General features: G+C 47.5%; 1 protein-coding gene across 2 annotated transcripts; it reads right to left on the minus strand.

Annotated features, from left to right (window-relative positions):
* Positions 1-371: 371 nt before the first annotated feature.
* FGF9 (fibroblast growth factor 9) lies at positions 372-27,623 on the minus strand (the record flags this gene model as incomplete). 2 transcript variants are annotated; one of them, XM_082014099.1, is made up of 4 exons in its annotated part: positions 372-679; positions 19,069-19,172; positions 25,422-25,685; positions 26,409-27,623. In XM_082014099.1, 4 exons carry the CDS (start codon positions 26,548-26,550, stop codon positions 434-436), a joined length of 756 nt encoding a protein of 251 aa, XP_081870225.1. In that variant the 3' UTR covers positions 372-433. The 2 variants fall into 2 exon arrangements, with proteins under 2 accessions (XP_081870225.1, XP_081870226.1); XM_082014100.1 differs by lacking the exon at positions 26,409-27,623 and adding an exon at positions 25,926-25,947.
* Between the last annotated feature and the right edge of the window lie 315 nt (positions 27,624-27,938).

Below are 27,938 nucleotides of genomic sequence, written 5' to 3' on the forward strand. Positions count from 1 at the left end.
CCTGATGAATCAAAGTATGGCAGCTATGCTGATATATGACGAAGTACAACTGATCAAAAATTTAAAAGCGTGTCTATTCCCCAGCATGCATCAGGCCTTCCTCCTCCTCCTCCTCCTCCCCTTGGCTCCTCTCTCTCGCGCTCTCACTCCCATTCATCCTCTCCCTTTCTCTCTCTCTCTCGCACTCACTCTCTCGCGCTCCCTCTCGTACTAAATCAAGCGAGTGGGCATAGGCTCTCCTCCAGGAGGACAAACCTTTAAGTGCAGAACAAAATCAGCATGTTCCATCCAAGCCTCCATCATACATTATGCATGCGACAAAGTTTGGCAACAGTGGAGCTGATGTGATGACACAGCTAATCAATAAGAACCCACCGCATGAAACCTTTATAGTGGTTACTTTTTAAGGGCTCAAGTGAAGGAATTGTCTTTGTCAACTTTGGCTTAAAATATCCTTATATAGTTCTGGTACTTTCTCAGGGTCCACCGGTCTAGGTAAAAAATGTGTAAATTTTTGATGCCGTTTAGTCCTAGTCCCTTCTCTTGGAGTCCCATCTTTATTTAACGCAACGTAGTATCGTCTTCCAGTGTCCACGTGTTTATATAGATTTGATGAATATGTATTATACCAGTTTTCTTCAAACTGCTCTCTGAATACACACTCCTGGGTTAATTTTTCCTATGGAAAGAAAAGAAAAAGCAGTAAGGAGATAGATAGCCACAAAAATAAGCTCTTTTTAAAAGATGCACTATTTTCACAGCTTGAAATCAGTAGGTCCTTGCTCAATTCACCAATGAACCATTTCAATATTCCCAGTTTTAACTAAATAAAGCCGTATGGCTGGGTCTTTCATAAAGCAGTCACAAGGGTGGAGATCTCTATGTGAAGCAAAAATGATTCTCCAAAAGCCTCTTTGGTCAAATCAAACCAGCAGCCACAAAACTGAAAACAGGTATTTTAATTTCTCGTCAGCTCACGAGATGTTTATTCAGTCTGGGTGTACCCTCCTACTCTCTTTTGGTCTAAATAGATGGGGTTTGCTTAAAATGCAGCCACCTGATAACCTGATTTATTTTAGGAAGGATTCACACAAGTGACTGAGCAAGACGACTGGAAAAAAGGTGGTGAGCTCTATCATGGGAGAGCTGATAGAAAGCTGGGAAAATAAGCCCAGAAATAGTATTTTTCAGCTGGCACCAAAAAAAAAAAGTGTATATATATATATGTGAAAAATAATGATCGTTTAACACATTTTTACATAACAAGAGTTCTCACTTGAATAGCATTCACATCTACCAAACTCAGCTTCCAGCTGAGGATCAGTTCCTCTTTACTACAAAGCCCCACACAACGCAGACTTCTGTGCGTGTGTTTTACAGACATGAAATCTTAAAACAGTCCTTTTAGATGGATGCACAGAGAAGGGGAAAGAGACCAAGGCGCAGATGCAGCAAAGCATTCACAGCACCTAAACCTACAGGCTGAGGTTTGAGCCACAGCTCAAGCTCCAGCGTCCCCCAGGAAGCCACCATCTGCGGCTTAATGCCGGAGCTTCCCCAAACCCACCATCGCCTCTGCTCGCGGCACGCCCCGGGGCTGCAGCCGCCTTCGGGGCCACCTCTGCTGCTCGGGACGCAGCTCACAGCCCCTTCCCAACGCGACACGCTCCGGCCTGCGTGTTTTGCTGCGGCTTTGCCCGGCGAGCACGCTGCTCCGGGGAAGAGCTCTGCAGCCCGCTGGGGCTGGGGAGCGGGGTCCCAGCCAGGTCCAAGGAGCTCTGCACGCCCGGCAGGAGCCACGAGGGACCGTCCCACGTGAGGAGAGCAACCCCTGCGCCCGGGGAGAGTGAGCCAGCACCCCCCTGCGCCCCCCAGACTGGGTACTGGGCCGCAAAGCCAGGGGCCTCCTCAGTGCCTAAAGCTTCGGGATTTGGAGGTTTCTTCTAAATTCAAGCTGTGGCAACTCCAGCAGGCGAGAAAGGCAGCAAGCAAGCAGCTCCTGACTTCTCCTTTGATGTGTCATTGGGAGCGTCGTCACCCCTCGGGAAGGAGAAATCCCTGGCAGGACCAAGTGTGGGAGGTTAAAACACACAAGTATTCACCACGTGTCCCTGTGGGGACCCAGCTGGTCGTGGCTCGCACAGTCGCAGGAGCAGCCTGGGCCGGAGGAGAAGATGGCAGTCCCGGCCCTCGTATCCTCTCCTGCGGTTCGACCAGGAGGTTTCCCTCCCTGCAGGTCCAGCCGAGCAGCGCGTGCGGAAACATCAGCATGTGCGCAGCCGGGCTGCATGGAACCGTTTGGGTTAGAGGCGTTTCTGACTATAACGTTTTTAATGTGCCAAGTAGCTCACACACAGCCACAGGCCACACCGGTTATAGAGAAAAGAAGCACAAACCTGTTTACATTAAATCCTTATCTATGGACCAGGCCCTGCAACCTCCTATTGACAATCGCCCTTACGTCCTCGGACAGCTGGGAACTGCAGCAGTCACGAATATTACTGGACCTCGGCATCAGCTCAAAGTTAGACACATTGCGGTAGCCACCTTGTACAGCCTCAGCCTACAAACTATTATAAAAATTATTCAGCTGCTATGAAGGTTGGCTTTAAGTACAGTTTTCTCTCGTGTTTTATTTTGCATGAGGTTTAAAATCACTTTGTTTGCTTTAAGGAAGAAGCAGATGCTAACGGGTACTATATGCTGCGTCTACAGGTCCGTGGGGAAAGAGAAACTAATTCAAATTGTTTTCCTGCTCTCAGAAGGCAATAGAATCACATGACATACACTGCAGAAGCACTCCTTGCTAAAAATAGCAACATTTTAGGGAGATATTTCAATCCTGTCTTGAACTCATTAATTATTCACTTCATCTGCATTTTTTTTAGCATCATCATAAATTTCTATCTTTGCAAGAACAGTACTTCCCCATGCCCTGAAGGAGAAATTTTAAAATAGCCTCTCTTTATCTGGCAGGTTTGATGGATCACGACAGTGCTGTGGTACACTTAACTAGCAGACCTTGAATAAGGGGGTTTGCATTGTACTGCACTCTGGATGACTTCAACGGATTTCAAGCTTACAAATTCAATCTTTATTTTACAAGCTTATCCTGGTTTTACTTTTCATACTCTTACAACACAGCTACATCTTTTTTGTCCTCCATCAAAATTCTCAGAAATTCATGTATTGACAGTAGGCAAATACTTCAACGTGAACTTGGGATGTGGGTTCAGATTTGTAGGGACACTAATAATAATCGCACTTTCAGAGAAGTGAAATAATTGCTTTATAAATTCATCAAAACCTTTCCTTCTAGGGCACCTAGAAATTCTGGTTGTAGTCAGAGACCATGAGAGTAAATCGGTGTCAGCGACTTTGGATCAAGCCCCGTAAATAATGTGGGAACCAAAATCCCAGCATATCCTTCTTCCCATGCTCGGGATGAACCTTACGATAATGGCTCATCTAGTACCATGACAGACCGAAACCAATATCCAGTAGGATAGCCATCTATGTAGAATCATAAAATCACAGAATCCTTTAGGTTGGAAAAGACCTTTAGGAACATTGAGTCCAGCCGTTAACCTAACACTGCCAAGTCCACCACTAAACCATGCACTACTACAACATTACTTAACACTAGCTTACACTCATGTTTTGAGCACACGTGCCTTTCTTCAAGCCAGAAATGAGCATAATACAGGGGTGAGGCTGGTCCATGCTGCCAACAAGCACCTTCTTGCCTCACCAGCTTAGGACGGGAAAGTCTTGCTGAAAGCCAACTCTCCCAGTATGGGAAGGAGATGGTGTTTCCTGATCACAAGTGGCTTGCATTTCCCCTTCTGGCTATGCCTTTTAGAAAGTCCCTGTACACACAGTTGAAAAGCAAGATTTAGCCCTAGAATACCACAGTTTTTGCATACTTTTATTCTAGCAACTAACTTCTCTACCATTTTTCCAGTGCCAATATTTCTTTGTATTATACGTAATGTCATTAGGCATCTTTGTTGAAGGCTGACACAAATACCAAACATACCCAACTGAAACAACTATGGAAAGTAACCTGCATTCCTGTGAAGGGGGAGGCTGCCTGCCTTGATCAAATCATTTAATTCAGGGGCCAAATAAGGAGGTGACCTCAAAATTATATAAATCAGATGTTGCACCACATACCACATGTTTTCTATGAGGATTGTTCATAGAGTATTCCACCACAAAGCGATTGATTCTCATTTTACTACATTTCCATGCTTTACCTGTGTTTTTTTTAACCTGTTATTTAACTCAGAACATTCCAATAATTGAATTGTGCAAAGATGCACATATCACAAGGGTGGAAACCCAAGGCAGACTTAATTCAGCAGTCTGATAATGCCTGGTCAGTGTTAGCAAGCCCAGAATCCCTCTCCCTTCCTACATTCCCCAGCATCTAAACAGGGAGAAAAATAATTATGTTATCCTATTTCCAGGTAGATCGGTTAAAAGTGAAATTGTAAATTAATGAAGTAGATAGTTACAGCCATCACAACGAATGATTTGCCAGCTTGTTTAAAAATAGATATCCCTGTGAAGCAGCTAATTGGAAATAAGTGGAAACAGGCGAAAACACATGTACGCTGCCCAGAGAATGGTTCCATGACTGAAGAATGGTAAAACATTTGCGCTGCTTGGTAGTTGAAAACACAGTACAGGGTCCTGTATAAAACATATCAATATTCATTTTTTCTTTTAAATAACCTTACAGAGGTAACTCCAATTTATTTTGTAACGTGACAAAAGGCAACCTCTTCAGACCATCATTCCTAAAATCACAACAAATGCATCATGTCTAGCAAACTATCCTGTTCTATGCAACGTATAGTTTTCCCTTTTGCAAACTGCTACACTGATTCAGTAGACACTTCACAAGGAAGCAGCTAATAGTCCAAGTAACTATTAACAAAAAGTACATCTGATGTAGGTAGCACTTCCTACATACCTGCTGCACATTATCGCTGTGTTAATCCACCCTGTCTTAATAAAATCATGTTTAAATATATAGTGTCCTAAATGAGTTCATGCATATCCCTTGTTATGGCTATATGATGTTAATAAAAGCTGCATATGTAGTGAAGAGAAACAACAACAAAAAACCCCTATTCTCTCCCAAAGTGATTTTCTTTGCTGTTCTCCCTACAAACACACATATTTTACGTGCAGCTGGCCCTTCCCATGCTGTAATGCAAACAGCCTCTAGAACATATGAAGTTCAGCTAATAATTAACACTCATCCAGAGTTGTCATAAATAAAGGTGTAGTTTAGCATTTGCTGTGGTGGTGTCTGATCTCCCACGCTAGCCTGCTAGTCCCTGCCTGGGTGGACAACCTCCAGCCACAACGAGAAGCCCAATACCAGTGTCCTAGCAGTGCCACTTTCCTTTCCAAGTTAGCCCTGCACATCCAGTGGCTGCCTTGGGTGAATGTCACAGAGTTTTCTTTGAACAGTTTCTCCAATCAGTGTTTTTTTCGGAACGCTTTGTTTAATAATGCGATAGAACATAGGAAAAAAAAAAAAAAGGCAGAAAAAAAAAAGTCTGCCAAAAGGACTAGCTGACTGTTTTTTTGTGTTTGTGTCAGCGCTTCGCCGTGAGTGAAGACAGCAGGACAGACTTCAGAAAGACAGCAGGAAAGCCTGCAGGGCCAGAAGAGAGACCAAGCAAATATCCAGGCACCCACGCGGCCACTCGCATGCGTTTCATACTCCATGGCACTTTTTATAAGATGAGGGAAATTAGGCAAGGTGTCCTGGCAAAACCACAGTTGGGCAATTGCATTCTCCCTACCTGAGGTCATCTTGTACTTTCACAGAGATGGAGTATTCATCTTACTTTCCCCTCCTAAACTTCTAGTTAATTTGTATAAAGTTTTTATTATACGTAAATCCCCACTTACAAAAAAGAAAAAAAAAAAAGCGTGACTGTTTTGTACTGCTGCCATGCAGCAGTTATGAGCATGCTTAAAGATTAATATCTTTCACACAAAATGCTTGCAACATTCCCAAGACCCAGCAGAACCTGGTCCCCTTGGGAGCAGCATCATCAAGCGCCGCAACAGCTACACAGATGCAGACACCATGGTGCTTCCACACCCTGAGGAAGGCGACAGAAAAGCAGAGCTTCCTGAACAAAGCAAGCGGACTCCAGCGTCAACAATGAAATCCCAGGAGACTGTCAGTGCAGCAGGGATTTCATTGCTTCTCCCCTTTGCCTCATTGCCCCTCTTTTCCCACTCTCTTGCTCTCCACGCCATCACGGACCTCCTCCGCAGGGACCAGACTGGCATCCAGCCCCACGCTATCCCAAGGGTTGTTTACAGACCTCTTCTGACGTGAGCTGCAGGAGGACAAGACGCCAAGTAGGCCTCCATCCATTTTTGCCGCTGCCAAGCCCACAGCTCTCGGTTTTGCTAATATCCACTCCTTTGAGACTTCAAGTTTGCAGCATCTGTCAAGCTTTAAGCATTCCCCCCCTGGACATGAAATCATCATAGGAAGCGCAATCCCACTGTGCTCGAACTCGCATCTGCCAGCACAGGCTGCCTACCAGCAGCCATGCTTACGTCCATGAAGGTTTGACTTAGATATGCCCAGCCAAGTGCGTTAGATGAAAACTCATTTTCACCTCAACACCCAGGGTCCGCCCGTGCTGCCGCTGGAAGCCACCAGAACGCTCCAGGGACAGGCCTCACCCCACATAAGCTGCCACAGCACCATTTCTCTGGAAGCTGAAGAGCATCCTTCTCTGCGCCACAACGGAACAGGACCGGGCGATGACTTATTTTTAAGAAGTCAACTCTTAAAAAACAAACAAACAAGCCGGTGTGTTGCCCTCCCTTCCACGCCAGCGGGACCGGGCCCACGCTGCGCCATTTACTAGTCACACTTCTGACCTCTATTTTATTTTTGGTCTCCCTGGCACAATCAAGAACTGCAGTCATCAATGTTATCTAAGCATCTAATTCATAACGCTTGGCTGAACCCTTCCAAGAATCAGAAAGCAAGGTGGTATGCAACCTGATACGGGGGCCAGAGCCAATTTTTAAAGACCACAGGAAAAAAGTTCCCATCAGCTTAAATGGAACTTGGATCGGGCTTGCAATGATAAAAAGGCAACAAATATTTTAAGACACTAAAAGAACCATTTCAGGCATGCTTAGATTTACTGAACGCTGTAACTTGACCTCCCCCTGCTCCCCGCTCCACAGATTCTCTTCTATCAAAAGACAACGTGTATGTCAAACCAGGGCTTTTATCCTACAGCTACACACACACTCTTTACCCTGAAATACGAGTTAAGCTTTTAACCGAATAGACATTTTTAAATAAAACATGTTTTCCTTAAATACAACTAAGACGGAGCATGGCATCAAAGTGTTTTGTCAGTATTTTTTATTGTGTTTTGTGGTTCTCTAAGCACAGAATGCCGGGTCAAAGGAAAGATAGCCCTCCTTCAGCAGAAAGTGCTGCCTTTTGCAGGAGCAGCTAAACCCACAGGCTAAAAGACATTGCAAAGTGGGTCACAAAAAGTACTTAAACTGCATGAGCCTCTACACTCAGTGAGTACCCCCAAACTGGATTTATCCATCATTAGAGAAGCACCTTATTCCTCAGCTACAAGGTGTCATCATAAAAACAGCAGAATGCTCAGGGCCCTTCATAAAACTCTGCCATGGGGACCAAAGAATTATAATACATATGTAGTGATAAAAATGTACTCTATAAAAGTACTTCATGTTTTATTCTTTCAGCCAGGTGACTTGGTCAAGGACTGATGAACAAAAGCCTGTCTCTATGTTTTGTTAGTGATTTTATGTAAAGCTACCTGCTAAGTACTAGCTCAGAGGACAGGGACATTACTGACCATATTGTCATTCTGGATGGGGCTCATCAAACAAACAAAGCATCACAGGCTATTGCCTTTTGGAAATATCCAGTCCTCCTTGCTGAAATGCCATACAGCCACTGGAGTCTTGGAAACCAATAAATTTGCCAGAGAGATTTTAAAATCTACAGTGCTTTGGTGGGCACTACAGCAAAGGGTTGGTACACTAAGATCTTTACCTGGCAGGACTCAATCGCATATACAGTTTCAATTGTTTAAAAATGAGGCCTTTTAATTTCCCACCTTTTCTGGACACAAAGGCAGGGGCCAGCATTTCAAAGAGCTGCTGCTGAAGAAAAGATGTTGTGTTTGCCCTTTTCGACAGCAGTGCTCCTCTGTTGGCAAACACTTCTCATAAGCAGTCTCTCCAGAGATGACTCTTTGGACACTTCTCCCATTCCTTTTCCCAGAGGCAGTCTCACCATGAAGTCATGGATCTAGATACACAATTTTTAGTATTACACTTTCTGAGCAGGACAAAAAATATGTCCCTAAGATTTCTCAGAAAATCCACTTATCTTTGGTGTTGCTATGCCCTGACTTAGGTTCTCAGTGATCCAGCGTTTCCCAAAGGCTGGGTCAGCTGTAAGAAGTTGGGTGGCTCTGCTCCCCCACGAGCCCCCTACTCCTCACACACACTTCACATCAGTGGATCTGTCTTTCAGTGGGTCAAACTTTAGCCATGCAGTTAATTTCAGCTTTGATGAAAGAAGTTGTCAATCTGTCTGAAAAAAAAAAAAAATAGATATACAATAACAACTTCAACAGAACTGGTGATTGAAGAGCTTGAAGACCAGGCAGTTGGTCTACCACGTACCATCAGTGCATGGACCTTCCAAAGAATTCAGATTTTTAAAGTATAAAGAAAAAAACCCCAAAACCTGACGATTTTGTTTAAACTTTATAACATTGGTATATTCTAAAATGACTCAAAGGATTTTTCTGAAGTCTTTCCCAACAAGTTTCCTGTTCTGAGTCCAGATTATACACTAGATGCTGTCCTAACAAAGGCATCAGGAGGCCGAAATCCTCCTTGCTATGCAAAAGCAATAAACTTTTACATGTTAAAAGATTGTCTGTAGATTGCAGACTCTCACGGATAGGAACCCTGTCTAGATTCAGGTTTTTAAAATGATGAATACAGTAGACCTCTTATCTTGATTGGGGTCTGCTGACACAACCATAAAATTAATCGGTGGTTTTACGGGAGCAGGTCCAATCCTGATTCCATTGAATTCAATGGCATTTCAACCCTAATAGAATCAAGTCAAAATTTCTCCTGAGTCACAATTGTGTCCATAATTGCTAAATTTGAAGACTAAAGTTTAGCAGATTAAAGATACACAGTCTGGGCCAGACCTCAAAAGCATGCAGCACCCACACCAGAAGCCAAGTTTTTCCTCAGCAGCAGCCGTGGAAGACAAATATAAAATTTGGTCTTCAAATTGAAAGTAATGGCAGAGGTCTGCCTTTATAAAAACAGTGAAAAAGAAAAAAAGGCTATATGAAACGGGAGGAAATGGATTTGCACTCTAACAAGCTTTATTTCTTAAGTTTTTCAAATGTGACATGAATGAACTGTGTTACTGCACATCACCAGATCAGCCTGAGCACATGCAAACTGCAAAGCAAACCTCAGCCTAGACAAAATCCCTAATGAAGTCCCCACAGGGCAGACTTTTTCTACCCTGCCTTTGAAAATGATGAATGGTAAAGTGGGAAAGAGTGCCACGTTCACGTCCCACTGGCTCCTGAGTCAGAAACAGAGCACATCAGATCTTTATCTGATGCAGCAAATAATCCCCAAGCATATCTCAGTATGTCACTGCTGATGATGCTCTTTTAGCATGTCACTTCAACATAGTATTCTCAGATCAACTGAAGCCGCTGAACCTTTCCACGCCTCCGCACCGTTAACACGGCCAGCTCCCGAAATGTTCAGGGCTGCAGCGACTGGGGAGCTACACAACTGCAAAGAAGTGAAGCCGAGGACGTTCAAACCAAACATGCCCCACGCTTGCTCGCTGGGTAGGACTCAGGTTTGCGATGCGGTTATGCCGCTTTAACAACCACCCGCTGTCAACAGCGCAGTACTCAACGCCTCTCCCACCCCACGCTGCAGCCGATTCCCCACCGAGCGCGAGTGCTTGCCCAAACAGGCGACAAGCCAGTTCGGGGAGCTAAACCGTCAGAGAATCAACCCTACAAAAAAACCCAGCAAGCTTTCTTCTGTGCCTTTAGATCCCTAAATTAGCCTCCTGACAGGTCAGGTGAGGGCTGGTGTCGCAGCAAGGAAGGAAGCAGAAGCACACAGCGGAGGCGGGGAACCAGGACTGCCCTTTCTGGAAGGGGGTTTCTGCAAGGTGTTAGGTCACCTTGGCTGCCTCCTCAAGCAGCACCTCCAAGCTCCCATTTTTGCAAGAATACAAAATTCCAGACATCTTTCATTAGGGGAAAGCAAATCATTAAATTAAGGTTTGAGTAGGATCTTGCTTTACCAAAGCTTAGCTTTACACATACACACACACACACACAAACATATATAATTTATGTAGAAGATATTTTAATACTCTCCTGTCCCACGCATGTAGTGAGACTCCAAGTTCAGCACAGAATTGCAGACCAAGGTAAGGAGATCACTAAGGGTTTTCTTTTGTATAAAATTACCTTCTGACCTAGCAAGCACCTGGAATGGAGTCCTCTGAGGAAAATCAAAGACCTGAGGAAAAGCGTAGCATCTATCCCACAGGACACTATTAGCAGGTGTCCCTATTCGGTGACAGGTGTTATAATCTGTGAAATTCTGATTAAAAAACAGACCGAAGCCTTAGTTTAAAAAGAACCACCATAGCTGCAGTTTCTCACAGAGCTTTCTCCCATATTACCTGTGTTAAGCATACGGATTCACCTATCAGTTCTTCCTACACCAGCACCCACATCTCAAAAGTCCTTTCTTTTCTACAGAGTCCTTCATAGTTTGCTGAGGGCGTTGCAGTTCCTGCTCGCATCCCCAGCGTTGGTACCTGTGAGGAACACCGTTCAACAGTACCCAGCTTTCAGCAAAGCTGCCCATCCAAATTCAGAGAGAGGCTGTCTGCAACGGCAAAGTAGCTGAGGTTGTAGACAAATCTTCCCAAGTAACTAAACTTTCAGGGCTTTTCTCAGACCTGTGCCTTCCACAAAGAAAATGTCCGCAAGTACAAAGCTGTTTCTGACTGTACGGTGCAGAGAGAAAGCATTTATGCTTCCTCTCCTACCTCCCTGCAAAAATTCCTCAGGCCAGCTCAAAATCTCACTTCCTCTTGACCTGAAACATCCTCATTATCCAGCCTAAGCTTTCTGGTGACCCATTCAAACCAAGTCATTCTTCTCCTTCATTTCAATGACTTTTTTTCTCTCTCCTTGGTATTAAATCTCAATATATTTACAGAGACCGAGAGCATACCCTCTCAATTTTCATTCTGCAAGCTAAATAAGCCAAGATCTTTAGACTCTATCATTTGACAGTCTTTTCAGCCCTTTGATCATCCCAGTAAGCCCTTTCTGCACCTGTTTTGGTTTCAACTCATCTTCTTTAATGCAAGTGACCAACTGCACTTTGCATTTAGACTGAATCCTACCTGTCTGTATGCAGTGGCACCGATAGAGCTCTCCCCGAGCCCCACGTGTAAACATTTTGGGCACTTCATGTCACCAAGTCCCTTCTGTGAGGCTGCCTTCTGTGCTGAAAATAATTCCCAACTTTGCAACAATTTCAATAACACTCTACAACTTTTTTTATGGCAAGATGTTTAATGCACCAAATAAAAACAGGGAATAAAACCAGCTCAAGGACCGATCCATAAAAACTCCCCTAATAGCTTCACTCCAGTCTAATACCTTTCAACACTCCCCATAGCTGTCTCCTCTTCAGTTTTTTCACCATCTATCATACAAATCTTCTATTAACACCATCTATTGGACCCACTGTAGCAAATGCTCTCTTCTGCAGGTCATACCTAACACAGCCCTGCTGATTAGCACAACCTTATTTCCCATTTCTAGAAAAAGAAACTCCTACCAAAAATGAAATACTAGGCTTGGCTGAAACTATTTATCCAGCTTCAGTTAACTCATCTGGCACATAATTCCAGGTCCTCCTCTAGTCTTTCATTTAAAAGCGTGTCCCTACACCCCAAGCACAACTCAAGTCGGACTGACAGCCCTCCAGCTTCCTCAGTCGTGCCCCCAAACACACAGAAACCGTGTGGCCAGAGGGTCCACAAACACTCGAGGCTGGTGAACGCCTGCATTGCCTCGGAGAGAAGCAAACTCTCCCTCGTCCGGGCTTGCTCCCACCTTTGCGCCACATCTTGCAGTGACCCAGGAGGGAAACACTGTGGCTGAAGACAGCCCTTCTGCTTGGCCAGATTGTTTTCCAGTCCCCTGCTTCAATTCACTGGGCAGCAACAGAAACACGTGTGTCAGCAGAAGGGAGGGGATGGATGGTTGGAAGGAAAATAGCCACTTCCTTCAGCAGTGGTGTCAGCTGCCCCTGCTCCCTTTGTTCATCACACGACAGGGGATCCCCCAGCCCCGTGTTACCACGCCAAGGAGTCTATCAGAAATACTGGCTAGCCCAGTTAGCAGCCATGTTCAGGCTATACTGCATTTACACTCCCGCCTGAATACACTGTGTTTGTAAAGACTCCTGCTCCCTTGTCATTTATATAGCTTAAAAAGTTTTTGCCTTATATTTTAGTATACGTCTCAGGGCCCCAGTCAGCTTTATTGCAGTAATTTCCATTTCATCCCCGTGCTTCTGTGCATCTTAAGACGCGTGCTTTTCTGCAACCTGCTCTTCTCACATTCCTCACAAACCCTCTGCCAAGTGCCCACAGCCTATTAGTCTCCAAACCCTTCCCAGCAGATTCACCCTTGCTGGGATACCGTTTCCACAGGATTTCTGCATCTTGGATGAAGTTTCAAGTTGCCTTCACATTCAGAGCCATAAGCACCTTGTTGAACTGGTCCTCTTCAGACCTCAAAATTTGCCCTTTCAAATTAGCTACAGGCCTGCTTCTTGCAACTCTTCTGCTTAATACGGATTTACTCAGGAAGACATGAATCACAGTTACGGCTAAAAGACATCACAGGTTTTTGATCACAGGAGCGCCAGGTTTTCCAGAGCAGTGCTGCTTGCGCAGAAAGCCTGACCGCTCCTCGCAGCTCAGCCGCTTCACCATTTGTACTGTTTACCAAAAGGCACTTCTATTATTTTACACACAAGCGGAAGGGTGTTACACCTCCTGCCGTAGCCGTTATCCCTCCTGGGATTTGACCACTCAGCCTAGAAGTCTGTGCCTTCACTCAGGCAAACTGCATTTCATTCTCCCTCCAAAAATTGTTGTGCACTGCAACTGTCCTGTTTCCAGGTTCACCTCAGCCACAGGTGCCTGCATGTACCATGATGGACAGATAATACAGATTATTAAAAAAAAAAAAAAAAAAAAATCAATCAATCTGAAGCATATGGAATTGCTTTAGATTGGAGGTGTTTAACACTATCAGGAAAGTGTGAATGATACTGCATGGTAATTTATTTATCTGTCCTGTTCTTAGATCTCTGTAATGACCATATACTTGGCCCAAATGCCGTTCCCAACATGCACCTTCAACCTGTTTTTTTCTTCATGTTGTTCCTGTGCACCTTGACCTACCATTTGAAGGGCTGAACAATTCCCTTCCCTTGTTTTCACCGGGACATAAAAGATACTTTTTGAATGCAGGAAAACCAAATCCTTACCTACACCAAGCAATTTTCAGTAAACGGAAGAATTGTCCCTTTTTTGTCAAAAAAATTTCTGTTCACCCGTCTTTGTAGCTGCATAGTCCTTCCAGGACTGTGGGGGCCCAAACAAAGCACAGAACGCTGCAGGTGCAGCCCTGCTGGGATAATAGAGGCGTATCGTCACCTCCCTGCACACTTACTGGGAAAACATGTTTCTTCAAGGACAGTACTCTCCCTCTCTTTCTTCCTCCTCCTCCTCCCGCTCCCCAGTAGTTTTAGGAGCAAAAAGCAGGTTTAGTGTCCCAAAAACATTGCGACAAACAAATTTTCAGTTAATTTTTTGAAGGACAGCAATTTATTACCGTGTTATAAGCAGTCCTAAATCTCACTTTGCTGCACACACCCTGTAAGTCTGAAAGCCAGAGGTGAGGAGCCTCCCTCCCTGGCTCCAGATCTGGGCTCTTCAGCTCTGCCCCAGCTGCCCTGTGGGCACATGAAGCCTCTCTCTCCCTCTACCATCCCCTCTCCTTCCAAGCATTCCTAGCCCTCTTCTCCCTCCCCAACAACTCCACCATCTCCCCTCCTGCCTTCCTCCTCCCCGCTGCACAGCTCCCCTTGTAGCTGCTCCAGATCTTCCAACTCCCAATTTTCCTCCTGAGTATCCAGCCTGAGCTGCCTTTTGCCACCTGTCAAGGACACAAGGAGCAATGGAGACACCAGCATTTCACAGAATCATAGAATTGTTTGGGTTGGAAGGGACCTTTAAAGGTCATCTAGTCCAACCCCCCTGCAGTAAGCAGGGACACCTTCAGCTAGAGCAGGTTGCTCAGAGCCCCGTCCAACCTGACCTTGAATGTTTCCAGGGATGGGGCATCTACCGCCTCTCTGGGCAGCAATGTTTCACCACTCTCATCATAAAAAATTTCTTCTTTATATCTAGCCTGAGGAGTGGGTCAGGTCTGTGTCCATGGGAGATTGGTGGGGCAGGGATGCCAGCAGTGGGATGTAGCACAGCTCTCTATGGCAGGAGAGCCTGGGACAGCAAGAGCAGCTGAGGTGAGGGTGCCCCATGGTCCTGCTGTGCTCGAGGTAGCACAGGACTGCCTCAGAGGACAGCCTGCAGTGAGAACCCCATGGTGTGGGTGCTCATCACTGCCTGCCATGTGAGTGCCAACTGTCGCTATTCCCAAGGGCAGCGGTGCAGGGCAGGCTGCGGGTGGGGACAGCCCATGAAGGCACGAAGGTCGTGGAACTGATCAGAAAGACCTCCATGGCACGGCACCAAGGAGCACAGCTAAGACACGTTTGCTAACACTCTTGCCAGAGGTGTTGGCAAGAGCCGTTTGGCACTTGGGAAGGAAAAAGGTCTTCGTGTCTCGTCTTAACACCCTTCGGGTCCTGTCTGTAGTTTGGATTTTTCCTCCTCTCCAGTGACAAGCACAGTAGCTGTTGTGAAACATGATGAGTCATAGCTGCAGCCTGCAAGGGGAAGGCAAGGTAAGGGAGAGCAGGAACAGAGCGAGACGGGAGGGAACGCTGCCGTCACTAACCAGCCTCCAAGTCATCGCTACCACTGGCTTCACTGCAGTACCACATACATCTATCTTCAGCTTTCCCTGGCTAAATCCGTGGGATGAGGAGGAACTTGAGAACAGCCACGCCATGTTACACGTTGCAGCCTGAGAGCAGCGTGAGAGTCGCTGTGCTCTTTTAACCAGAAGATGCAGTAGGAACTGCTCCCTGTAATGGTGGCAAGTTGGGAAGAGTTTGTCAGGCAGCTAATCTAGGAGGAAAGCAGCACTCTGAGAAGGCCAAGAAGAACATGTCTGGATCAAGATATGCTGAAACTGCCTTTACTGTTGCCTTTCATGAAAATTGGCAGCGATAGCCCATCCTGGCTGCTCTGCTTCGCCATATGTCCCATCTCCAGTGGCACCACAAATATGCTGAGAAAAATCTTCCCGTGCCAAATGTTTCAAAGACAAATATAGATGAATAGAAGTCTTTTAGGTCACTGATTTGATTCACACCTAACGTATTTTTCACGCAGTAATTTGAATATAAATATGATAGTGTCATAGACACAGGGCATCTATTCCGACAGCGTCAAGTGCTGCAGTACTGAATGCCTTCAGAAACACACCTGCTTATATCCACAATGCTGATGTAGAGAAGGACCAGGTATTTCTTGGGTTGTTACTCAGTTGTGCATGGGAAACAGTTTTCCCACCTTAAAAAACATGTTCAGAGGCTCGTAAGCATACCTGCTCCATGACAAAGCTGATGCTATTCACGGCCCTTAGTGAAGAAACCAAATCAGAGGGACCCACCTCCCAGCACAGGCAGCACAAGGACAACTTACTGGTGCTACAGAACAGTTCAACTCACATGACTGCTCCACTTAATTCAGGTGAAAAACTTGAACCTCACTCTATCACCTATCAGCCTCAAAACTAATTTCATTTAAACTGATCTTCTCTCTTGCCAGAAAGATAATTCTGTGCTGGATTGTGCCTTGCTTCTGGTTCAAACTGCAACATTTATTCCCAACAGAGAACTTCACTTTCAATTAATTGCTTTTTTTTTTTTTTTTGAACAAAACCAAAAGCAAAACACGGTCTCTTAAAAATGTCCAGCGAATTCTACATAAAAATCTGCTCTGAGGCCTGCTTATCTCAGTGTTTCTACAAGCGCTGACAGTTGCTGAAATATAGGCACTAGGACTGCTAGTGTTGACAAGACTTTAAAGCATCATCACACTGAGTAGCCATTAGAGGTTATATTTCATTGGAAGTAATGTAATTCAATTACCATCACTCTTTAGTGTGTCCCATCTCTGGAGGCTGACAATAAGCCATATCATCCATCAGATTTTAACCTGAACTTTGCATTCTGGCCCTATAGATTGCCAGTTCTCCATTATGAATGGCTTCATATTTTTAGTGTCATTTCTTAAGGAAAGGAGGTTATCCAATTATATTGTACATCCATCTGCCTGCCTGCCTGTCCTTAGCTTTTCAGCCAGTTTCAATCAGGAGGCAAAGGTCTTCAAGAAAATGAAGTTCCTATCAGTTTTGCAACTAATCAGAGGCAGGGTAAAGAAGAGAAATCATTTGCACGTCCCACTTGGGAGTGGTGATCTTTGTAATCCCTGCACAGTGACAATCTGGTGAGCATGGACAGCTAACGCTGTCTCTTCCTCCATGCAAGAAACACAAAAGGCAATTTGTGTTCCTGCAGGGACAAAAGGTCAGGGAGACCCATGTCTTGGACTGTGAGACACAAACCCTTAGGAAAGAAGACTCTTTTAGAACTGCTGTTCACAGAACAACTATTTCATTAACATGGTGAGCATAGTAATTTACAAAGGATTTCTTCTGCATATTTCTTCAGCAAAGAATGTTTTGAGTAGTTCACTCTGACAGTCAAACATATTGAAGTCAAACACAAAATATAAATCGCACAGAAAAGTGATGTAACATTTGCTTTCCCAAGTCTATGTATTTAAGTTCTATCAATAACTAGATTTTCTTTTTCTGAGTATCTGAAGTGTACAGCAACTGATTCACTGTTTATGTGTTTTAAATGATTACTCTTACTAATGATTATCAACATTACTGATTCATATTACTGTTGTTGTTCTGCCTTTTTGCTGCCTAACTGAACCATAAACGTACTCATGACTTCGCCAGTTCTTTATCCCATTTATCAGCTGCACAAAGATTATGACTTACGACAATTTACTCACTACTCACAGGCAACTTGTTTACCTCTGTCATGGCATGCATTCCCTTTCTCTCTTCCTCTCCATCCTTCCAACCTTTTCCTCCTCTATATTACCATTTATGCTAAAACCCTTTTCTTTGGCCTTTCCCACTCACTGGTTCTCACTATCTGTGCATCTCCCCTTCTCCCATGTCCACACATTCTCCATCCCAGCCTTGCCCCTCAATTCTACCGCCTCTTTTTCTGCCTCCCACATACACTGTCATGATCTGTACATTCTGACTGCCTCCCCTAGCCTGCTTGTTGCTCAGAAGACCGTCCTCTTCCCCCTCTACCTTCCCTCTCTCACGCAAAATGTTATTAGAAGAGGATTAGTGAACCTGGACACCCCCATAAAAACACTTCTGCGGGACCTTCCTGGTCTCGCTTCCTCACACTCCTCCATGGATCACATATATGGAAGCTGGACTTCCCTCTTACTCCTTCTGTTTTCACCTGCCCACTCATCACCGCCTTCTCATGTCTCCTCCCACTCTCACTGCTGTCCCACTCCGTTCCCCGCCTGCGCTTTTCCCAGTTACTGTTACTCCCCTCTGACACAGGTATCTTCAGCTACACCCAAAGCCACTCTCTATCACTTTAACTCCTTTTAGAGAGTCTCTCTCTGCAACAATTTACACCATCAGTCAACATTGTCACCTTCTCATCCGTGCTTCTAATGAACCCCAGTGAATACACAGCCTCCCTTCACTTAAGCCTTCGAGCCTGCCATCCTCTTCCTCAAGTACAGCTGCTTCCCCAGTCCTTGTCAGCTTCGGAGGTTGACACTTTAATGCTAGAAGAGGTTGCCTTCTACTGTTTGGGGAGTTACCTGCTCGATTTCAGATTCCCCCTGCCCACGATCTACCCAGGGTGTGAACCCCAGTGCAGGTCAGATGTCTCAAGTATTCCCAGGCAGGGTCCCCACACACCCACACACTGCTCTGCTGCAAGGCAGCCCGTGCTGCCGAGAACAGTCACCCATCAGCTGCAGGTGGGCTGCTTCGCCAGCCTAACTCCCACATCTCAAATACCAAGTTTTACTCCTCTCCCACACCCGTTACTCCCTCCTGCTGCATTCCTCAGGGAGCACCAGCTGAACTTTCAGGACAAGACCACCAAGCCTCTTGCCCTCATTCCTATATTTTTTATAACTTTTGTCCACTCCTATTTCTCATTCCCTCATCCACATACGCCACCCTTTACATCCCCCTCTACTTTCTGTTGTCAATTCCTAGAAAGCTCTCTGCCTAAGCACAAAAGACATAGACTTTGTCTTGGTTTAGGTCTCTACTGAAAGGACGTGTTTACAAATCTTACAGTACATCCTTTAGTCTTCAGTGACCAGCTCTGGCCATCAGTCTCCATTGCTTATATCTAAATTGTTGTCCGTCCGCATTATTCCTCATTCCTGATTTTGTCACCTTTTCCCTCTCCCGTATTTGTTATACCACCCACAGGGTCTTGTTTCGAATCAGACTGCAAGATATTTAGAGCAGAAACAGTGCCTGTACAGCACCTGGGGGGTGCAAGAGGGGCTTGTAGGAGATCACAAGTATTCTTCCCACGGAATGTAAGGATCATGACTGCCCAAGGCTAGTGGGAACTTACCGAGCCGTACAGTTCCCCTTTCTCATTCATTCCAAGGTAGAGTCCACTGTCGACTCCTCGGATGCTGACCAAGCCCACTGCTATACTGATAAATTCCAGTATACCTATAAAATGCAGGAAAAAACAAACAGTGTAGATATTGTTTCCATTGAAAGATACTTCTTTTCAGATGTGACTGATTCTTGCCCGACAAGAAGCTATTTTCAAAAGCGTTTTCCCATTTTGAGAGTTGTTGGGAGGAAGATGAGGAATAAATGAATGTATCTTAAAGTATGGTACTTGAACAGTGAAGTCCTTAAAAGATTACTCTCAATCTTTCTCATGTAAACACAGATCTAAAGCTCACTCATATTCTGATTTGCACAACATATAATACATTCAAGCTTTTAATACACACAAGCTTTTAGATTGCCAAAATTAGCAGTATTAAAGGACCCATGAACTTTGTCTTGCAAAATAAATTCTGAAAAAATACATTTGAATCAGAATTGCCCGATGAAAACAGCATTACACATGGAACCAAAAGATGTACTTCCAGGCAGCAGTGCATTAGGAATATGGGGAAATATTTACTCACAGTATTATCTTCCAGAGGGTTGAGAAATTAAAATCTTTAGTCCAGAGTCTCACACATTTCTGTCTAGATAGTAACCGTTCTCTCTGGTGGGTTATTTATTACTCATCTCAAATTCGAGAATTAAAATATTCTAAACTCAAGCAATAGTGCATAAATGATTAAGTCTTCCCGTGCACGTAACAGCAAGCTCACGCAGACGTTTAAGCACTAGAGATAAGAATGTTGTGCAGAGAAGCACCGCTTCTGCAAAGCTCCTAGGTTCAGCATCAATGTGCACAGTACAGCAAGTATCTGCATCAAATATCAGCTCATCTGGTTCTGAGGGTTTGGGGTTTTTTTTGGCAGCCTGCCCTGCAAATTGCTTACCTCTTCAATGAGGATGCTACCAGCCAAACCTTGCATAAACCTAGAAGTCTTGTGGAAAAAATGGAAATTGCTTCCTATCTGGGAGCGCTTGTGCAAGACCATGGTGATCTCACAGGAGTTATCCAGCAATGCTCAGAAGCACGCTGCTGCATCACGCTACTTTCTGAGCCACAAAAGAAAGCACAGGGTAGCATGTTCGATATATTTTGTGAATTTTCACGTCTCGGCACACCACGTAACTATTTTTAAAGCTTACTGCAAGCTATACTTACATAAAATAATAAAATAACAGTATAGTATGTGTTGAGCCTCACGTGGCCAATAAAAAAGCACTTTTGTGGATTTTTTGAACAATTAATTTGGCAACTCCCACCAAATAGTTGTGCACTAATCAATAACAGGCATGAATGACATAAATCTAACACAGCACAAGCTGAAGCCAATAGGGAAAATTTATGGCCAGGCTAATGTAAAGATGAAATGTATTCCCTGCAAGGGACTATTGATCATTACCTTATATATTATTCAGTACTACAAACACCATAGTCTTATTGTTTTGATAACCCTGTTTGAAGGCCTGGGCATCCTAAATTAGTCTCTACATATGCAGAAATAAAAAATACTGAGAGGAAATATTTAGTAATTGTGGAAATTTTTTTAAAGTAATAAAAAGTGGTAGCATGCTGTTTATCCGTTATATCTAGTATGTCAGATACAATCGATCCATTGAAACAGTTTAAACATTTCCATTATATCTGGACACGCAATACTTCCAGATTTCTTACTAAGGCTTTTTCTGTAAAGCTTTTACCAAACTATCATATTACCTGATACATATTACCAAGCAATTTTAACTGAGGTTAAATTTTATGTTAAGTGTATTATACCATACTATAGATAAGTTAGTAAGTCTGGCACCTTTCACATCAGACTTTAATTGTTGTCCTCATTTCAAATACTTGGGCGCATGCTCCTTAGTGTGTCAAAAGAACAAAAAAAGCACTGTCACATCCTCTTGTAAGTGCAGAAGATGCATTTAAGGTACTTGGCAAAGAGCATCCACATATTTGAGATCAGAATAGAGACTTCTTCATTTGAAACATTCAAAAGCCTATTCACAGCAAGTTTTACATTACTGTTAAGTCCTTCAAGAGATTATCTGGGGCCAAGCATGCAGTCTTACACAAGACTTGCCAGTTTAAGGATTGCATGATTTGGCTCAACACTCCTGTGAATATTTTCACTCTATAGTTTCTATAATATACAGGTATTACTTAGGACTGAACAAGATCTTAAAATACATATTCCTCTTCAAAATGAGGCTGCACCAAACGAAAAATCAGGACAGCTCCAAACATTAAAAGCTAGGGCCCTATTTATAGCCAAAAATGGGGAAAGGGAGACAAGGAGAGAGGAAATAACTGTTTCAGTACATGGGATGCTGAGTATCTTCTTGTCAAGACACTGAGCATTTTCCTTAATGAAACCACTTCAAGGCAGAGACCCACTCCTCCATAGAGAGGTTAGGAAGAAAGTTTTGGGGAAAGTTACTCCTTACATGTCCCCATCAGCCCATCAGGCACCTTTTTCCACATGATCTGACTTCGGCCATGCTGAACGGCAGCAGGAATCATAGAATTTTTGAATTGGAAGGGACCTTTTAAGGCCAGCCTTGCTCTCCTGCCAGGCTCATAGGAGAGAGGAGGTGGGTCGTTCACTCAATGTGAAATTTTAACTTCCATCTAGTGTAGCTCTGGTGAAGAAATGACCTAGGGAAGCATTTGCCTTGGCTTTAAGCAATGAACATCCCTGCAACTACGCATCTTTTTGTTGTTGCTGGTCCACCCTTTGCACATTTTTGTCTTTGGCTATATACAGGCTTTCTTTTGTATGGCTGGATTGAAGCCGTTTAGCTTCCACTTAGCGTCGTAACGCATCATCTGCGACAAGGAACACGGTAAACAAGCATCTCCGCCGGCCGCCGCTCGGTACGACCCCCGGGGAGCGGGGAGCGCCGGCGGCCGGAGCTGCTCGGCCCTGTGTTCAGCCAGCAGCCGCTCGCCCCCCGAGGCGAGTGAAAGCCTTTCGTGGCTAGGGAGCTGCCGGGAGGTCAGCCCGGGGCCGGGGGCCGCGGCCCCCCCGCGCTCCCCCCGCCGCCTCCAGCGGCCGCTCCGCCTGCAGGACGCGGGTACGCGCCGGGAGCGCGGAGGGCGCAGCCCCCCGGGGGGCAGCGGGGCCCTACCTAGCGTTTAAGCTCTCACAGCGCCCTTGTCCCCTCGCTCCCAGCCACCCCCCCCCGCCGCCAGCCACCCCCGCGTCCCCTCCCCGCTGCGACGCTCAATACCGGGGTAGACTGCGGGGGCCGCTCGGACCCCGAAAACCCGTCTCCCGGGGGCCAGAGGCCTCCGCAGGCACCATCCTCCCTCCCCACCCTGGCCTGCCGGCTCCCCCCGGAGTCCGCAGAGGCGGGGGGCAGCCCCAGCGCTCCGCAGCCCCCCGCACCCCGCAAGGCGAGGTGGGAGGGCGGGCGGCTGCGCGGCTCCCGCAGATGATGAACGCAGCGGTTCCTTGCAGCAGCAGGTCCCGGGAGCGGAGGTCACCTGCTGACAAGCGCCTTTTTTTTTTTTTTTTTCCTTTTCCTGCATGCTCCTATTTTTTTAATGCTGTGCATGCAGTACTTGTGCTGACGCACAGAGGCACGCCTCTCCGCTGTTACAGAGTTCCTGAATTTACAATGACTCCACTGTCTAGCAAATGCCCTAGACTAAAGGAGACTGCATCAAAAAAAAACCCCAAAAAACCACAACCCAATTCTTTTTGTCACCCAGGAGAGATAAGGCTTTGATCACCTGAGACCGCGTTGCAGGAGGGGGACCGAGCCGGGCTTTCCCGGGGAGCGTTTCTTTTAGAGATGGACATCTTGCTGCAGGAATTGCGAAACGCCAGGGCTCCCAGAACCGGGCGAGTATAGACACACAATATGGCTCGGTTTATTGTATGCAGTAGGCACACATCCAACATAGCATCACAAAAGAATTACTCTTATCTGATGTCTCTCCAGAGGTGTGTGCGTGTGTGTGTGTGCGTGTGTGTGTGCGCGGGGAGGGGGATTCCCACAGGGCAGAACCCAAAGAGGAGTTTACGCGCAGCCCCCGGGGTTTTCTCTTTGTCCTCCTTATTCCTGGAGGAAAACTTCCTTCTGACTCGTCCCCCGCCACGCACACGCACAATCGCACACACGCAGGTTTCCCGCACACGCTCAGAGGAGACCAAGTCAGCCTGCTCTCCCCCGGGCAGCTCCCGAGTTAGGATGCAGACCTTCCCAGGATCATCGGAAGACTTTGCAATCACTGAAACCCAAATAGCATCTGCTGTTCGGTGACCTCCCGTCAAACACAACAGCAATGTCACGGCACCGACCCCTCCCCGCCCCCAAATAAGCCGGTAGCCGCGACGCATCCCACAGCTTTGCCGTGCCCGACCCCGGACCGAGCAGGGGCATCACCGGCGCACTCCACGGGAGAAGAGTTGTCACCAGGGCGCACCTTGGGGAGGAGAGGGCGATCAAACCGAGAAGGGAAAAAAATCCCAAACAAACACAAAAAAACACCTATTTAAAGCCAAGGCGCTGCAAGGGCTGGAAGAGCTGCCCCTCAGAATTGTCAGCTTCCTACAGCTGCGGCTGGAAAGCCATTTTTAAAAATAGACGCCGCGAATAACGTGGTCACCGCCGCCTTGCGAAGGGAACAGCTGGCGGCCCTCTCGGGGGCGGCGGGGCGCCGCGGGGTGCCGGCCCCCCCCGCCACGGCTGCCTACACCTGCCGGCGCCCCGCACCGCGCCCCCGGGCCCCGCACCGCGCCCCCCCGGCGCCGCACCGCGCCCGCAGCCGCGGCGCGTAGGGGGCAACCTGCGGCTGCAGTTCAGCAGCCACGCACGGCGTCTTGCCTATGTCAAGGAAAACGCCTGGGTGCACAATTCCCCCATTCCCCGCGCTGCGCGGCTGCCCAAAACACTTTCCGCACTTTTTCTGCATGGATATTGCGACCCCGGGAGCTGCCACCCCCGCACACACGCCTCCCCCCTACACACAACCCCCCAGGGACCCCGGGCGGGCGGCGTGGGAGGGCAGCAGAGCCTGGAAGCAGCGTGAGAGTGTCAGGGAGCAGCGGCGGAGCCGGGGATGGAGGATAAACCTGCGACCATGCGAGCCTGAGCCCTCTGCCTTTCCCTCCCCCCCCGCCCCTTCTCTTCTGCGCCCTTTGGAGATCATCTCCTACAACACCGGCATTATCTCAACAGCTTCACAAAGCAATAAAATACAGTTTAGATATCGTTCAACATCTGGCATTAAAATACGGGGGAGGGGGGGAGGAATCACCACAGGTCTTTTGTTTTTACGACCGAATTTAAGTGCTGTCAGGTTGGTTCACTCACAAGTTAACTCCTTCCAACAGCTGGGAGCGTGGCGAGTAACCTGGCATATTTTCCTCACCCCTCCTTAAAAAAAAAAAAAAAACAACAACAAAAACAACAAACCAAAGAATCAGTTCATCCAGGCTGTTTTAGTTACTTTTCGTACATTCTATCTGCCGGGCCTTTAACAGTCTCCCTGGCAGCGAAGAAGCTCCAGGCCCACTTGACTCGCGTGTGCGTGTGTGCACGCACCGGCTCCTAAGAGCGGCCGAAGCCCTTGAGCCCTCCAGCCCTCGCTGCTGAGTCACAAATAACGTCCCCCTTGGAAATGAAATGCAGGGAATGCCCTCCCAAATTCGCGGCCCGCTTGACACGCCACCCGGCTGGGGAAAGGCAGGTTTGGGGCGGGCGGGTCGGGGGCGAGCGCGGAGCCCACCTGCGTGCCCGCCTCCCCGGGGCGCCGGGCGGGCGGCGGGAGCCCCGCGGCCCCCGAATCCCCGCCGAGAAGCCGACGGGGCCGGGTTTGCAATTCAGGCAGTTACCAGGGCAGGTAATCGGCAGAGAAAACGAAAGAAAAGCCCTCGTTAATTTGCGTACAGGACGACAGCCACTCCCTTCAGGAAACTCGGCGAATTTTAAATTGTAGTGGTTAATGATTAAAAACACTTTAAACTCGCGAAATCAAACCATTCAGCAGAAACGTCCCGAGCAAAAATTCCACCACCACCACCTCCCAGTACGTGTCTGCTCTGAAGCAGAACTTGGGGCTACACCGACATCGCTGCCGAGCACCCGGCGAGGGCTCCTGCTCCGCGGCGGGGCTGCCGCTGCTGCGCGGCTGCGGTCCCGGACACCGTCACTCTTCCCCCTCGGCGGCTCAGCCACCGGCACGAACCCCCCTCCCCGCCCGCCTCGCACCCTCCGCCGTCCCCCCGCCCGCAGTTCTGCCCCATTATTTCATCACATGACCGCTAAAGGGTTAAGGATAATACCTACCAAATCTGCTGTGGTCTTGCCTGGTTCCCTGGATAGTACCATTGGGGAAGATTTCTAAATGAAATCCAGTCCTGCAGTATAGCTGCCTTCGCCTGAGGATCCCCTTTAAATGGTCCAAGTCCGTGACCGCAGGCCCCCTGGGTAGCCCACCTGCCTCAGACTGACCCAGGTGGTCACTTAACAAAACCGGACTATCCACCGGCAAAACGGGCACATTCCCAAAGGGTACTGCATCCTGCACACCGAAATAGTTCCCAACTTCACCTAAGGGAGCCATCAGAAGATTCTGCTTTTAGAGAATAAGAATAAACAATAATGATGGTGCCAAACCCAGGAGATATAAGATTAGGTATATTCCACTCCTCTCCCCTCCCTAGCGCAGTTACAGAGAAAATGTTCTTTCTTCAATCCATTAAATGCATAAATAAAAGTAATATTCTGTTTTGACTGGTACAGGTTCAAGGTCAAACCAGTTAGTCTAAGAAACCACCACTTTATACTCACACACTGACATATTTATAAACATATAGATGTGTATATCTATATAAATGCATATATCCCCAGCTCTTAGCAAGCAATACGGTCTTCAGCCCATCCAACTGTAATAAAGAAAAAAATCCGTAGTTTCTCCATTTGGTTTAAGATAAGAATGACCATAGCAACTTAAATACCTAGGCGTTATAGGGATTTTTTTTTTTTAAGATGCACAGGCTACGTCAGGATTTATGGATTCTGACTCCAGAAAGGCATGCGCTGTTTTTACTCTATAACAGACTGCATACATCAGCATGAATCCTGCAAAGGGGGAGGGGGGAAATCTCACGTTGTTGGCTGAGATAAATCCAAAAAAAAAAAAAAAGGAAAAAAGAAAAAAGGAAAAAAAAAAACTTTTGACGTCCAAATCTATTATCCAGAATTCTCAGGAGGCTCAGCAGATGTCCACTGGTTTAGGATTTTTGACGATCCACAAGCAAAGCAGCAACATACAAGTGCTTGTGTCTGTCTTGGCTGGCTCGGAACAGGTGTTGCTTCTGCAGGGCTCCCTGTGAAATGTTGTACTCCAGCGCCCAGCTGCAGCTCTTGACTGTGGATCTCCATCCAGCACGCAGAGTGGCGCAGGAAGAGGCATTGGGCTGGGTTTAAGGTAGTCCCGATTGCCGCTGGAAGGATTCTCCGCGGTCCTAGCGCTCAGCCCTACCTGCTGCAATACAGAGCCGCTTCCAGCGCCAGGCAGGGCGCCGAGCGGCCCTTGCTGCTCTGCGGCAGCGCAGCGCAGGCCGACACGCAAATAAGTGGGCGAAACTTTGGGGGGGTGGAGGGGAAGGAAAAAAGTGGCGCGATGCTAAATATACCGAGCCCGCCCGCTGCGGGAAGCGGGCTCCCGGGGAGCTGCCCGCACAGCCCGAGTCCCCCTTGGGCATGGCGGGGGGGCGCGGGGCGGGCAGCGCCCCGCCAGCCGGCCCCGGCCGCGCCTCAGGTAACCGGGCTGCCGCTGGCCCCAGCGGGGCTCAGACTCGGCTCGGGAAGGCAAACCGGCGGGGCCGCGGGAAGTTTGGGAGCCGGGAGCTGCGGGGGAGCCGGAGGGAGGGGTCGTTATGGCCCACGCCGCATGTTTTTTTTTTCTTTCTCCACTCCGGCCCTCCGCAGCCTTCCCGCCTCTGCCTCAGCGCTGCCGAGCCGCAGGCCGGTGCCGGGAAACGAGGAGGAGAAGGAAGAGGCTGGGAGGGCAGTTTCGGGGGTGCCGTCGCCGCCCGGGGCGCTCCGGGGGCGAACCGCGGCTCCCGGGCTCGGCCCAAGTTTCTAAGAGCGCGGTGGAGGGCGGGGAGAGGCGGGAGGGGGCACCGGGGGGGGGGTTGGTGCCGATGCTCAGTGCGTGTCCCCCAAAGCAAAAAAAAAAAGAGTGATTTAAACCGGCAGGAGAGTAGCCGGCGCGGGGGAGAGGATTTCTGCTGCTGCTTAGGATGCGAGGACTGGCGGTGTCGTGGTTTTGCCGCGCTCTGATCGAGCAGCGTTAATTAGCGGAGGGACAGCAGGGTCTCCGGCCTTGGCAGAAGGGCTGCTGGGGCAGCGCTCAAGCACCAGGGATGATGCAGAGGCTCGCATGAGGGAGAGCGCAGCCCCGGGAGCCCGTTGAATTAAATGCAAAACCTAAAGACAGGCTTTTTTGGGGAGGGGCGGGGGGCGAAGAAGTGGAGAGGAAACATAGTATCTCGGGGGTTGGGGGGGAGGTTGAATGGTGTGAATGATGGTGTGCACCGCTCGCGGCCCAGGAAGGTCACTGGTGGAGGCTGGAAACAGAGCTCCAGAGGAGAATTTTGCAACGGGGTTAATTAAAAATAATTGACTCTCTGCATGTCCTCCTGTGCGGTGGGCATGCGGTGGAGGGGCCGGCTCTCTGCCCCGTCCCCACTGCAAAAGCCAGCAGCCCCGCTCTGCCCGGTGCAGCCTTTCTGCATCCCCCCACTTGCCACCGTGACTGGAGGGAGAGGAGGGAGAGACCTCTAGTTTCCGTGTCCA

Source organism: Phaethon aethereus (assembly GCF_964289735.1).
Source record: "Phaethon aethereus genome assembly, chromosome: 1".
Lineage (NCBI taxonomy): Eukaryota > Metazoa > Chordata > Aves > Phaethontiformes > Phaethontidae > Phaethon > Phaethon aethereus.